Source organism: Erithacus rubecula, assembly GCF_903797595.1.
Source record: "Erithacus rubecula genome assembly, chromosome: 4".
Taxonomy (NCBI): Eukaryota; Metazoa; Chordata; class Aves; order Passeriformes; family Muscicapidae; genus Erithacus; species Erithacus rubecula.
This window is the reverse complement of record NC_136686.1, coordinates 15173904-15189704: the sequence shown is the minus strand read 5'-3', so window position 1 is coordinate 15189704 and position 15801 is coordinate 15173904. Positions and strand designations below refer to the sequence as shown.

The window sequence follows — 15801 nt, the reverse complement described above, 5'->3', positions numbered from 1 at the left end:
GAGTTAATCAATAGTCCTGAAAATCCTCCAAACAAGCACTAAATACCTAAACTCAGGAAAAAAAAAGCCCAAAATAAACCAGCACTAAATACCTATGCTAAAGGAAAAATAAGAACCAAACACAAAAAACTCCAGTGCCCTAAGGCAGAAAAGCCACAGCTTTAATGAGCCAAAGGAGAATAAAATTCAGTACCACAAAAGCCAGGGTCTTCACCATTACTTTTGCACCACCCATGCAGGGCTCCTGCAAACTACAGCAAGGAGAAATAACTATTTGCTTTCTTTGTTGATGTCACTAACCAACTATATTGAAAACTCTCCTAGAAAATGAGGAGGTTTATTGCCTTCCATACCTGACAGAATACATAGTTTACAGAGGAGTAACTTCCTCATACTTCAGGGAATTAGTTAAACTGATTTGTAAAAAAAAAGAGGTTATAAAACAAACTTTCATGGTACTAGAAAATCCTCAAATTAATGGAGATGCAGAGAAATCAAACCATTAAAAAAACCTGAAAGGAAACGAACTGCAACATTTAAATTTGGACAGATCCCAGAGGCTGATCCTGTAGAAAAGCTTCAGCTAAGCTTAGCCTGTTTGAATCAATGGCTAAAGGCAAAAGTACTCCTTCAGAGCTGGGGTACTCCAGGCAACCTCAGATTCTCCTCTGAAGAGAACAATTTGCAAATAAATAGGGCAGCAAACTGGCACTTGGAAGGCAGCATTCTGTTTAGCATTTAGGTAGAAAAGGAAGTGTGTTTAAAGAGGATTTGTAGTCAGCAAAGAGACAGATCTCAGAATTGCCTCTGAACCTAGCTCTGAATAGGCAAGGCATCACCAGTCTAGCTTTGGGATGAAATATTTCCATCAGACTATATTGTCACTGGGAGTCTTGTGAAAATTATAGAAACTCAGGAGAGGAGCTGAACAAATGATGGCTGGTGTTGTAATAAAGCCTATCTCTCCAAGATAACCATCAGAACCCAAGAATCAAGGCCCCACTGCAGAGAAGTGAGAACAAGATGACACCATAAATCTGCCAAACCAGGAGATAATACTGGAACAAACCGTTGATAAGGCAAAAGAAAAATTTTGGTTGAACTTTTGTGCTAACATTTAGTTATTTGCACAATAAAATACACATCCATAAGTTGTAGCATCCATTACTCAAATAAATAAGCCCCCTCCCTGCAAATCATGCATGGTAAAATAAATGGTGCTGTGCTTTTATGCAAAGGTAGGAAGATATGCTCACAATGAATGTGGGTTTGGACTGCTGTGTGCAGGGGAAATGTTTCTCTTTCACAGTCTGAAGTGTACAAAAGTGGGTAGCTGGACTACTGAGTGGATACTAACTTTGGATTTACCATGTTGTACCCATCTCTGAGCAGACACGAAATAAATATCTCGACTCTGTGGGAATCAGCTTCTTGCACGCTGGGTAGAACCCATATTTGGGGCTGCACGGGGACTGTTGCAGCTGGCAGTCACCAGCTTGGCTTTGCTCTTGTTTGTCACAAAACAGTCTGTAAGGTCTCAAGTTCTCTGCAGTGTTGTGCATGACACATGTATCCTCCAGAGAGGTGAGCCAAGAAAACCGCTTTTAGGGCATTTGATAATCTTCTCTTCTTAAGATACTACACAACCCTGGGTTGCTACATCCACACATACTGAAAATGCCTTAGCAACTTTTAAAACAGTGTATTAACCTATACTGAAAGCATCTTGACTAAAGCATAACAGCACCTCAGAAGCAAAAGGCCTTCCTATGGTGAGTCCAGCTAGAACTTGTTTGACAACAGAATAGACAAATACAACTAGCAATTTAACTTAGGTACATGATGTTAGTGATTGATTGCATTCAAATAGAAAGCAACTTGGAATCCTAATCTGCAAATGAACCCCAAACTTTTATTTGGAGCTTATGCAGACATTTGCGTCATGAAAACTCAGATTGTTCTGGAACTGAGAGTGGAAATGTGCTTGGGCAAGTGGAAACATGAGAAATGGAAACATGAAACAGTAGAACAGGAACTAAAATAATGGCATATATTGTTATCTAAGGTCAGAAGTTCACCTGGATCACAGTGCAACCTGTGAATTATTTCATTCAATGACGAGAGACAAGAAAATGAACCCATGAGATAAGATGACAGAAGGATAAAGGAACTGGGCTGGAGCCACAGTGGAACTAGAAAAGGAAAACAAAACCAAAACAATGACCCAGCAGTGCTGTCTGAGACTCATGTGCAGTGAAACTAAATACCAAGATCACAGTAACTGCTGACTCTCAAAGGCTAACCAGAAGCAGTTTGATTCTAGCAATGAAGAGGAACTTAGGAAATGTACATAGGATTCAGTACTGGCATGTCCTGTCTCCAACATATTGTGCACAAACTGTCGTGGCCAGATTGCCTGGACATGCATATGCTGATACTTCTGCTGGTGAAAATATAAGCAAACAGAGTCAGTTGATTTATGAAATGAAAATCACTTTCCTTATCTGTAGGGTCTTGAAGTGAGTTTTGTTTCATTAACTGCCATGTAAGTTGACAGAGAATCCAAAGTGAGAAGCCAAGAAGAGATTTTTCCACCACTTCATTGTGGAAGGTTAGATCACTGGAAAAAAAAGAAAAGTCAGGAACCTTTCACCTTTCAACCATACAGAGTGACTGATAATTTAGAGCACAAAAAAGCTGATTTCTATATAGTTGCTGGGTTTATTAATGCAGAGATTTCTGGTAGGAGCACTAAGGTGGGCGAATAAAAAATGTGTCTGAAAGCACCAGCAGAAACAGTTGAAACAGAAGGGTTAAAAGAATTGTGACTGTTGGCAGCATAGAGACCAGATTTTTACTGAGACCCAGAACATCAGTGAGCATACCAGGAAAATGAAGGATGGAACTGAAGATGTGGAGAATGGCAGGAAGATAAAGAACAAGTATTTGGATCCATAAAATCTCCAGAGGGAGACACATGGAGGCCTGTATCAAAAAAGGTAGTTCAGGAAGGTTGGACAGGATGAAAAAAAAAAAGAGTCACTGCCAAATCCAGAAGTAACTTGAAGAGTAAAAAGTATAATCAGAACCCACTTGTTTCTCCAGTCAAAAGAGTCACGATGACCACTCTTCAGCTGATAGTCCCTTATCACATCCAAGTCATCTTGGCCAGACCACAGACTTTCTATGTGATCTGGCCAAGACAAATGAAATATGACAGGTATTCTTAGTGGTTGTGTATTTGATACTGTAAGACCACAAATGTGAGTTAAATCAGTATTGTTTAAAACAAAAGCACCCACTTATTCTCATTTTGCTACATTAGCAGCAACACAGACTGAGGGGTGGCTTGTTGAACAAGGAAAATAAAAGCTTTGGGCAGATGAGGTATAAGGTTTGGGTGATAATAAACAGGTTTAGAAACAAAGAAGAGGAAACAAAAGTTGTGTGGTGGAACACCCACCTGAGTATCACTGAAAAGCAGGGGTCTGGTCACTGGACTGATGATGGCATGGCACACTGCACGGACTCTGCCCATGGTGAGGGTGCCCAGCTCTGTGCCACCTGGGCACTCCTGTACTGAGTGCTTTGCTCACAATGTCTTCAGTCCCAATGGCAATCAGATTTGGGATGTGGACTTTGGAAACTCCCTTGGCAATACATCCAAATATCCTTATTACATTAATAGTCATACAGTACCCAGGAAGAATAAATGCAATTGGTGATCAAAGACACATGGTGTTTCCCAAGGACAGAAAAATAGACTTCACATGTGTTCATGATTAAACACATTGATTAATTATGCAATCTTTAAATTACACGTTAGGCCCAAGAATGCTAGGTGACCATTGCTCAACCCTAACAGCTACATTTATTGAGTGGGAATGGGGTCCTGTGGGGGTCCATTGTCATCCACTCTTCTCTGGCCTGCTGGCCTGTGTTCCATGGTCTCAGTAATTGTGGCCTTGCCCTTTGTGTAAGAGCTGAGCAGTGCAGAGCCCCTTGACCATCCTGGGAACTCCTGCAAGGCTGAGGTGGGGACAGCACTGACCCTACCTGAAACTGCTGCTGCCTGGCCAAGGTGGAGACGAGAATGGGAATAATCTGTCATCCCCTGACAGCCCAGAAACATCTCTTATCTGAACTGTAGCCAGAGTGGAATAGCACTATCCTTGATGGAATTTTGAAAATTTCAGTAATTGCCAGTCCTGGATTGCAGACAGAGAATTTACTGGTGACTGAAGCTAACTATCTCACGACCCTATAAACAGCATTCCTAAGTAAGATCCTTTGAGCTCTTCTGACCTGCAGTGGGCTGCACCAGCATCTCCCTCTGAGTGGGACCTCCCAGAGTGTGGGAGCTCCCAAGTTTGTGAAACTTGGAGGACCTTTGGCTGATAACGGGACCTGGGCTATATCCCAGCTTTTCGAGGCTCAGCCCCTGCCATGAGAAACACAAGAGGCATTAGATGTGGGTATTTCATTCATTCTTGAGGGAATTTTTAATAGGTGTGCCTTTGTACATGTACACATCTTTGCGTGTGTATGTGTGTATTGACTTGAACATTCTATAGCAAGTATAGCATATGTGTTATTATCTTGAATCCATAACTGTTCATCGTTGTCATGATTGTAATTAATTATTGGTTAACATTTAAGGGCTGCTAAATCCTTTAGATGTAAACCAGTGACCAAGTCCAAGCCTAAGTCTGTATCCAGCTGCACCCAGGCTCCTCTGTGAGAAGGAGTTTAGAGATGGTCACCTTACATTTTCTGCCTTACCCCATTACATCCCAGCCCTCCATATAAATCACTCTAAATTGGTTCTACTTTGCTTTTTGTTGATATATTTGCTTGTAATAAGTAGTAGGTGAACCTTGCCATCAAACTTTGTTGTGCTTTTGCAAATTCATTTTGAAATCTTATTTCACCAAAACCTTTGATGGTGATTCTTTAAGCAAGCAAAACCACTATTTTGTGACAGATCTAAGGAAGGAAGAGGTTGTAAGACAATTGAAATTGGCAGCTTTTCAAGCTGCAAGATTAACAATATTAGCAAAGTGAATAGTTTAAATAATATAATTTTTACAGAAAAAGCCACATTAATTTACAGTTAAAACAGCTGTATGGAAACTTCCTAGTTAGCTGTCTCTGCTCTCTGGTGTTAGAATCACTCTCCCAGTACTCCTCTGGCCCCAAAGGTTGACTGTGAAATAGGAGATTTGTTGAAGTGCCTTGTTCTTTGCTGGGAGAAATTTGATGCTGACGGAAACTTCTTCACTCCAGGGTCTGTGCTTGGATTTATTTTTATATATATTGTAACATGTACCACATCTTCCTCTTTATTGCTTCACAATTCCTTATTACAGAAAAATTCACTGTCTGTGGTTTAGTTTACATTATGCTAGATACTCGCTCTTTGTTGTCTCTCATTTTTTCCTTCCCTGAAAACTGGTTTTATCCAGCTCCCAAGGCTACATTCCTTTAGTGACCGGTAACTGAGTACTGGTACTATGTTTATGACCCTGGGGTCCCTGGTATCATCATGTTCCTGGGCTTTCAAGGCCTCTGCTATCATCCTGCACTCCTACTCTTGTAGGCAATTCATTCCAGGTCACAGACACAGAATAAGGACTTACTTGCAATAACCATAGTTGCATAAAAAAGTTTGTAACAGTATAGTGTACAATTGCACAAAGTTAACTAATGTCAAAACCAGTTAGATAATACTATATGTAATCTGACTGTTAGGCAGCTGCTGTTACAGCTAAACAAACAAATGCTGAGCCCCTTGAAGGCCAAAACAAGCTCAGAAAAAACAACTGTGGGCAAATATCAGCAATTCCAAGTAAACTGGAGTTGGTTTTGCTGGTACAGAGGCAGGATGCTGCAGTTTAGTTCCATACTGCATCAAGGCTACACCACCAAAATACAGTGTCCTGACATCATTTCCATTTGTGACTCCATGGGTTTGCATCTATTGAGATACAATGCCCTGGCAGCATGGCTCATGTTTTCTCTAATGTCACTTGATGTACTTTAATATATTGTATCTTGGTAGTTTTATCTGGGTGTAGAGTTCTAATAGTCTCAGCATACTCAACCTTCAAAATTCACTTTATTTATTAATAGTAATATCATAAATGCATGCAATACCTTTTTTTTTTTTCAACCACTTTTTCTTAATGACTTTTCCTTAATACTCATATTACTGGTATGAGTTCAAATTTGATTCTGTTCAGGTTATGATTTCACGCCCTCTCCTTTTTGGAAGGACCAAAACAAGAACGTACAACCACTGTAAAATAATATCATGTGGGTAGAAGGCTTTGGAGCACGAATTTAGTATTTCAGCACAAGCAAAATGTGGCTGACTGCTGGAAGTTCAGTGTTAAGTGCATTGGATGTGCAGCTGTGAACATCCATGGGGATGAAGTCCTGGGCAGATAATCCCAGAATGCAGGCTTGATGGTGATTTTAGAGGTCATAGGGCAATAAAAAGATGAGTGGTTTGAGATTCAGATTACTGAGGGCAGGGATTATGATTCTGGATATTTGCTTGAGCCAAAATGCAGTGGAGAGATGGGAAATGGGAAGATTATTCCAATAAGGATCCCTGTAAAGAGATTGATAAATGGATGAATCAGTCTAGGAACCATTTGTGGATCAGATGTGAAAGCTCATCAGAGAAACAGGACTAGGAAACTGAATGAATAGTGAATATGTTTGTTAGGGAGACTGCCAGCCTGAGGCGTGTGATTCAGTCAGTAAAATTAACACCAGTGCCCAACAGAAACATGAAGATTAAGAAAACAGGAAACTGGGGATTGGAAAAACACCCCATAGTGCAACTCTGCAAGTTACTGACTCAGTTTTTGAGGCCTTTGCTTCAAGGGTTACTGACCATGACCAGCCTGAAAGTCTGAGGATGAAGCAAGAGTTGCAAGGACTGACCTTCAGCCATCCTGACTGCATAATGGTAGATGAAAACTGTTACAGAGTTGGCACAAAGACTGTAAACAAGAGTGAGAAGAGCCAAGACTACAGTTATCCTTGATTCTGACAGTTTTAAGAAACTCAGGTTGATTTGCATCAGGGATTTAGCTCTTTGAGACCCTTTTCTGCAATGCAGATACTGATCATTATGCACTTAACTTCACTAGAAACTCCTTGAGAGTGAGACATTTTAACCTGGATAACTGAGTTGCAACAGGAATTGTCAGAGAGGCAAAATAAAATAGGAAAATGTAGGAGTAGAAATGATGGAAGTGTTTGGGAATACAGCTTGGGAGCAGGACTGAAAGTGCTGTTCAGCTCATAACCTATGAGGATGTGGTAACCACGTAGGCCATAAACCTTGGCAGAAGGCAGAACCCTGAAGGAAGAATGTAAAAGATAATGGTGTGCTTGAAAGCCTTGTTTGAGAGAAATCAGTCAAGACCATTGGTGCCTGTGTGAGTCTGTGCAAAGCTACAATTAAGCAATGCTACTTAGTCACATAAATATTGTGATTCTTGTTATTTTTAGCTGCAGCTGAAAAGGTATATATACTGATGTGTGGAATCAAAAAACTGGCTTAATGCATGCAAACCATGGAGACCCCATCTCTTCAGTCGCTGACAGAAGTGGAGGTGCCTTTTGAATATGCATATATGCAGCTTTGTGTTTGAAGTGTGTGACAGAACAGTTTTCAGGATAAAGGTGAAGGTCTTGCTGTGACTATAAATAGGATCAGTCATCTGTCATACAAAATCAATGAAATGCCATAATGAAAAATGAGCACTTGCACCACGTTAAAATGGGCAGACTACTAAAAATACTCTGCTGGTTTATATCCCTTGGATAGCCATGTTATTCACTGCAAGGGGAGAACTTAGAAATACTGGCGAGGAGTCAAGGACAGGGCTTGGTGTGCATGATCCAGTCTCAGTTCACAAATGTGAATACCCTGTGCCTGCTGACAACCATCAGTTCACAGTGACCCCAGCTTCTAATTACTGCAGCATTGACTTTTTTGATGTGCAACTGCGAGGGTGTGATAATCTGCTGTCAAAAAGGAAGGAGTGTGTAACTGGGGGTGGGGACAACACTGAGTTGAACCTGAACTGGATGCCTTCCCAAGAGTCTGCTTTTGCCATGGCCAGTGGGGCAGGGCTGGCAGCTGGGTCGGACAGAGTCTCAGGGTGTCTCAGCAAGGGGATGGATCTCAGCAAGTAGGGTGGTGATGTGGATCTAGGTAATAAAAAATGGGTCCTGCTTGACAGCATCTCTGTAACAAGTGAAACACGGTTTCTTTTAGGGAAAACAGATCTTCCACCTATTATTAGCAAAGATCATGGAAATAACAAGTGTGGGAGTACATCTGGGAGCTTCATTATTCTGAGAATCCATGTGTGCCTTCATTATTATGAGAATTATGGAAAGTCAGTGCAAGGGATCAGTAATGTTTTTTGTGTTTCAAGATGCAGGAACAATACTGTTACTGATGGTGGGTTTTAAATGGAATAAAATTAACTTTGTGTGGACTACAAATCATAGTGACCCGAGTAGTTTATTCAGACTGAATCTTGTCAAACATCAATGTAATGTAGAGCAATTATAAATGGAATCTAAGCAGGTAGATGAGCTGAAACACATGAACAAGACATGCCATGGACTGCATGTGAACCCAAGACAGAATAGATATTGAAACCAGAAAATGTTTATGCCATAGTATCTCCATTTTAAAATGCCACCATTGATAATCACTCCCAATCCTAGTGCCAAAAGATACCACCCTTCTTTGGATTTTACCTAATATCTAATTATTCCTTTGCTCTTTTCACAGTCCCTGCGCGTACCTGCTTGTCTCTGCCCAGATTCCTCCCAAGAAACCCAACACTCCCCATAGTAATCCTCTCTAATTTGCTTTAATTTTGCTACTCCTGATGTTCCTAGTGTTTCCAACACTGTTACCTTGGCAATTTGGCCCAATGCACTGCAATACATATAATTGCTGGACTGCATCAGCCTTCAAGTAGAGCATCCTGATACCACTTTCCAATAATTAATTCATGGTGGTTATGTGTCATGGACTCCCTTGCTTTTTCAGAGTGCTCTCCTGTCCACAGTTCAGCCACTGCACACACCAGGGCCCAGTACACTTGATTCCTGAAGAGCACAAGGTGTAGGTTTCAACAAAGCAAGCACATGGAGGGACAAAAAGTTACCTCTTTTACCAAGTAAAATTCATATCTAATTCCATCTAATGGATACTCTGCCTACCTAATGCATATTTTTTAGGGGATGTGATCTTACACAATGTTTGAGTGATTTGGGTGAATCTATCATTTAATCAAAACCCCCTGTTCTTCATTAAGCAACTTCTATTGTAAAAGTTATCTGACAACATCAGTTATGTTTACAAAAGGTGAGAAAATTTAGCCTGGGGGGCAGATAACTTGACTCACTGATGCTGGTCACACCTCATACTAGGCAATTCCTGTTTGCACAGGATACTATGCAAGTATACATACTTTACCAAGGAGAGGCTGTGCCTGACAGTGGAGGAAGGGGCAGGGGTGCCACACCAACAGCACTGGGCTGGGAGGCATGCTCTTGCAGCTTGGAATCTGGAGAATACAAAGGTCAAGGATCCCCAAAAGATCAGGCACTCACTGGCAAGGAAACCATAAAACCTTGGACAACAAGTACCCTAGTACACAATGGGCATCCCAAGTGCATCTGCTGCAACAGTCTCCTGATAATCTCTGCTGTGATGGGAAGTAGTGAAGTGCCTGTGAGGGTGTGGGTATGTGTGCAAGAGTAATTAGAAATGTAGCATGATATTGAATTTGTTTTAATTCGGAAACAAGTTTAAAACCCGTTTGGCATGTTGAGAAGGATATTCAACTCTGTAGCAACTGATTTTCAGATCACAGAATCATAGTACCTCTCGAGTTGGAAGGTACTCATAAAGATCACCAAGTCCAACTCTCTGCTCAACGCAGGACTTTCTACAGCCAAACCATATGACAAAGAATGTTGTTCAGATACTCCTTGAATTCAGACAGACTTGCAGCCACAAGCAATTTCTTGCAAAGCTTGTTCTTGACTGACCATCCTCTCAGTGAAGAACTTTTTCCTAATGTCTAGTCTGGACTTCCCCTCACACAGCTTCATTCCATCTCCCATTACTGGTCACCAGAGAGAGAAGATCAGCACCCCCTCCTCCACTGCTCCCTTTGGGGGTGCATTCCTCCCCTCCTCAGGTTGCTCTAGAATCTCAGGAATTCTCTTTAGGACTAGGCCTTGAGAAATGATTTAGGCAATGATGCACCCTCAATCTTATCAGAAACTCATACATGACTAAGGTGGGAAGGCACTGTCCTTAGCAGAAGCTTCTGTTGTTTAACAAAGGACAAGAGATAATCAGCCATGCCCTGACAACCTAGGAACATTACCTGCCTGAATAATCCTGGAGATTGACAGATGACTGAAGCCAAGCATTTTGCAACCCTGTAAGCAGCAGTCTTAAGTGAGACCCTCAGAGCTCTCCTGGGAGTCAGCAGGCTGCCTGTCCCAGCCTCTCACTCCTGGTGGGACACCTCTCAGAGCCTGCCAACTCTCACACTCTGATACTTGGAGGATCATCACTGAAAGCTGACAAGGGGGTCTAGGTCCTTTTGTAACCCAGAGTCTGTGAAAATTATTTAAAATATATTCTGATCCAGTTTTTCTTTATATCCTTTATTGTATCTTGCAGTAAATGCCTTCACAAATACATATTAAAACCTCCTTTACTAATAACTTTGATAATGGTTCTTTAAATGGCAAAAATACAAAATGACATTCCCCTCAAGGAAGTTGTAGGCTGCAATGGGGACACCCCTCAGTCTTCTCTTCTCCAAGCTGAAAAAATCAACTGGCCCCTGCCACTCTTTATAAAGGTTACAGTTGAGGCCATTCACCATCTTGGTCACTCTTCTGGTCACTCTCTAGTCATTTGATATCATTCATAATATTGAGGTGCCTGAAACTCACACATGGCTCTCCCTACAGAGGCAAGGCAGCAGAAGTATAGAGAAGAGCAGGACAATCACCTCCTTCAAACAGCTCAAAGTGCTGTGGTTGATATCCATCCCAGGCTGTGGTTGGCTCTTTTGGCTGCCCAGGAACACTGTTTACTCATACCCAACTTTGTAATTCCAAAGCCTCAGATCTCTTTTCACGGGCCTGTTCTTCAGCCTTGCATCCCTGTTACTAGTGAGAGATGACTCTGCCTGACTTAGGATGCAAATGAGACCATATGCTGGAGTCAACTATATGGATTTTATTTAACAACAAACATGAGGTAGAGAGATAGAAAAAGAACTAGAAAACAGAGAAGAGAGAGGGGGATATATATATATATATATATATATATCAAGCAGATCCACCATCCATGGATCCAAGGGTGTCTCACTGGTTCTCCCTCAGCCTAGGTTTCTTAGTGGTAGGGTGATACTCATTCTTTAGGTGGTACCACCTTTATACAGTCCAAGTTCTGAGTATTGATGGAGGTCTGTTCCTAATTTACACGTCAAGCGAGGTCGGGTGTGCCTTTATGGCATGCAAAAGTGAGGGTAGGCAAGGTCCCCTTTCTGAGAATGCTTTCTCCAAAGTTTTGAGGGGCTTTTGCTGGTTGCAGGTACTGTCTGTCCATGATATGGGTGATCTTTGCTTGACCAGTGATATGTGTGTGAGTACTTGTTTCCTTTCACACAGCTTGCCACAGCAGAAATTTTTGTCCGGATGCATTAACCAGGATGTGCTAACCAGATAAAGCCTCCACCAGGCCTGGAATGGGAGCCTTCCTGTTGCAAATTCCTTCTTTCTGTGTTTATCTTATTGCAAATCCTTCTCTAGCCTTAACAGTGTTTCAGATAGGCAACTATGCTTTTTAACTACTTACAGTCCCAAATTTGCACATATAACCATGATTACCCTATCCCAGGTGATGAATCCAGCACTTGCTCCTGATATATTCATACAGTTGGATGATTGCCAAAGTTTCCCAGTCAATCTAGATCTCTATGTAGGACCTCTCTAGAGGTCCTACAACCCACTCTCTAGAAGTGGGTTGTGGGATTTTGGGGGTCTGGGTGGTTTCAACCCCTTGGTCAACAGTTCATGCCTGCTTCAACCATAAGACTTCCAGAAGAGGTAGATGCATGGAAATTAGTTCTAGGAAAAGTGATGTTTATGTCTTAGCCAGGAACTACACTGCAATTCATAGATCAGCATGGTGGAATAAATGCTTTGTTGTAAAGTGTCATGACACACCCCATTAGAGGAAATATCCTGCCAAGTGACCAGAGATGCAATAAAGAATTCCTGCTTTCTAACACTTCAAAATGTGATGGAAAATTTCTTAAAAAAAATCCAAAAGGGGACCAGGCTTCTCTATGTTATTGACTGCCAGCCATATGTTTCTAGGCCAGCTGTGTCAGCCTACCAACTTTAGATACCTTATCTGCAGTATTGAACCATAGTATTCTGTTAAAGCCTAGAGAATTAGATGTTTGGAAACAAATTATGGGGTGTCTCAGAGAGCTTAGAAGCTAGAGGTCAGGAATGTAACCAATAAAGGTAGATAGTTTAGTAGAAGGATTAGAAGTTGACAAAGATTGATTGCTTACATACAATAACATTCAGAAACAGCTAAAATAGGACCAATACACACACATATGGAAGCATTTAAGCGAAATCAATATACATTAATATATACTCGGAGTCAGCCAGGGGAGACCTATACATTGTAAATTTAGATACCAAAGCTAATAAAAACCAGAATGGAGGGATCAGCAGGTTAGGTAGTCATAGTAACAGGACAGAGGTAAAAAGTTTAGAGCGAGGTAGATGGTCCTTACTTCCTCTCCTGACACCCTCCAACTGATTTAAAGAAGCACCGATCCAATAAAGAGGGAGGACTGTGCAATCACAACGAGTACTCAACTGGTTTCAATACTTAGCAGAGAATGGGCAGTGAGAGGTAATAAATAGGTACAGGCATCTTAGAATATGCATGACTTTAGGGAATAAATAGAGCACCAAAAGCTGCTGAAGGGCGTACACGCCCTTGGGAGCGATCCCTGTGTCCGCCCAGGGCTGAAATAAACATATCCCTTCAGGGCTGAAATAAAAATATCCCTTTGACTAAACCGCTTGAAAGGTATTCTGTCCTTGCCTTTCATGCAACTATCAGTACCATTTGTTGGTTGCTTTATAAGGAAATTTGTCTGCTGCATCCTCACCTGTGCCAGTTTGTAGGCCAGAAAACATTGTTCTTCACATCCTTCAAATCCTTGATTTCAGCATTGCTGAACACAGGAACAGAATTCCTTAACACCAATGTAGCTTTAAGAAACAGACATTACTTTATGATGGTGCAGGATGCAAGGGGATAACTCCTGTGAATTTTTATTACTCTCCAGTTGTATGACCAAATGGCATGAAAGAACTTATCCAACATTAATTTTGAATAATCAATTTTGATAGGAAAAATATGCTAATATCTTCACAAACAACTGGGGGTCTTCAGTAATGATAGGAGAAATAGGGTGATATTACCTCCAGGAATGACTGAAAGAACCAGTCAGGTTCTGGAAGAATGGCTGTAGGTATTTAGGGGATATGGATCTTCATGCCTCTATGAACATTAGGCAGAGAAAATTACAGAACCCAGAGAGCTGGATCCAGGCAGTTTGATTTTCTGAGCTTTAGAGTAATAGGAGAAAAGGTCCACACAAAGTCTATTGCAGAGCTCAGAAAGCCTGAACTTCTGAACTTCAGGGGAAAATGACCATGCCTGTTCAAGAGGGAATATGTAGTAGGCGGCTCAGGAAGTCTGTGCTTTCCTATTACCTCAGCCAATGGGGAAAGGAACAAGGCAACCTGCGGTCTGGAGTTCAGGATAAAAGGAGGCTGCACCCTCAAAACCTTGAGACACAATCCACAGGGGTATGGGTCAGTGTGTTGCCCAATTCGAAGAAAACACAAACAACTGAAGTTGTTTATGCGGTGCTTTATTGAGGGCCCGGGAGCCTGTGGACTAGCGTCCAGAGACAGAGCCCCATTTAACAGAAAATTCACAGGGTTTTTATATGTTTCTTTACATGATTTTTTTATCTTAACAAATTCTTACTTCATTCTCGATGCCTGGTACCATAATTTCTCTGACATTTAAGATTCTGCCAAAAGGTACATTCCCTAGATAAATGGATACACTCCTTAAGATAAGTAATTATTTCTCAACTACACTGCTTACATTACAAAATTTGCTATTGAAACAGGGGATTTAAGGGTTAAATAGAATGAAGAGTAGCACATATGTTATCAGTTACTGTGTGCTTATAAGGAAAAGAATGTACAACAAGAGACCCCTGATGTATAGGTATCAGTTACTGTGTGCTTATAAGGAAAAGGAATGCACGATAAGAGACCCCTGATGTATAAGGAAAGGGGTCCCTCTTTGTAAAAGTGCAAAGTCTGCAAAATATCACGACCAAGAGGCTAAAAGCGCATGCGTGAAAAGACAAGGTGAAGAGTTCAACTAGTGAGGAAGACTGTTACTTCATCATTTTCCACCCACAGACTCATTTGAAGACCACCGACTCAATTAACTACGCAGCCGCAATGAATATGCAACTAATCTCCATATGAAGCGGGGAACAGGCGGGGCAGATAATCAATATGTATAGGCGATTTAGAATATGCATGGACTTCCTAGATAAATAGAAGGTTAGAAGCATGTACGGTACGCAGGATTTGGGAGGATGCTCTCCCCCTGCGTCCAGCGCTGAATAAAATACGTACCTACTCCACAACTTTACAGGTTGTGAAGTTTATTTTCCGCGCTTCACTATAAAGTTAATCTGCCGGTTACATGCGGCCTACCAAGCCTTAGCATAACTACTACTAATGTCAACTAATGTCGATTACTAAGGTTTACTACTATTTTAATACAATTTATTGTATCAAAATGGCAACAAGTGCACTCTCTTCCTTTATTGGAATAAATTTGCAGGACTTCTCTGTTTCTTTTATAGACACTGGCTTTTCACAGTGTAGCTTTTCTGCAAAATGTGAATAAGCACAGACTTCTTTATTTCAGTGCCAGGAACACAGGGAATTACTCCTCCAAGAATGTTCTGTTTAGTAAACAAAATCCATCAATTCGATACACTTTTTCTGCTGAGTCATCATTACATAGGTGCTTTTACATTTTACGCATGATATGCCTGCTCTTAAATTTAACCTTAACCCTGGTTTTGCTAGTTAAATAACTTCATCAATATTCCTACCCTAAGACAATAGGACATCTCTACTGAGCTCTACTGATTGGAATCCCTGATATTCCAATCCAGGTGGCAAGGGTAGGGGTTTCCAAGCAGCATACCTGGTCTGCATTACGGTCTCCAGAGTTTCTTGAACAAAAAACGTAAGACATCCCGTAGATTCTTGGCGAGGTTTCTGCTGCATATTTTAAACACAGCACTCCTGACATTCCTGTACCTTACACTTTACAATTTTCTACTTGTTATCAAAACCACCTCTTTTATCTTTTTAGTCGATTATTTTATCAGAGTATTTATAACATTTATTCTAACTGAAGTCTATATCGGTCCTCAGCTCGTGGCGTAATGTGAAAGGAGCACTCAATGTCTCTCAAAAAAACGCGACGCGCTCGAAGCGGGGAGCTGTGGGAGCCCTCTGGGGAGCTGAGAAGGCAGGAAGGGAGGCAGGAAGGGAGGCAGGGAAAGGGGCAGGGAAAGGGGCAGG

The 15801-nt window shown here is 41.3% G+C and overlaps 1 protein-coding gene across 3 annotated transcripts in view; it reads right to left on the bottom strand.

Moving 5' to 3' along the window:
- The window catches only part of AMN1 (antagonist of mitotic exit network 1 homolog), a 52579-nt gene extending 36806 nt beyond the window's left edge, over positions 1 to 15773 (bottom strand). For all 3 annotated transcript variants that reach the window (XM_079303456.1, XM_079303450.1, XM_079303453.1), the window contains exon 1: positions 15419 to 15773. Coding sequence is in view for 2 of the 3 variants with exons in the window: in XM_079303453.1 (XP_079159579.1) it covers positions 15419 to 15526 (108 nt within the window). In the remaining variant the exon portion in view is untranslated. The remainder of the gene's footprint in view (positions 1 to 15418) is intronic.
- Positions 15774 to 15801: the final 28 nt, after the last annotated feature.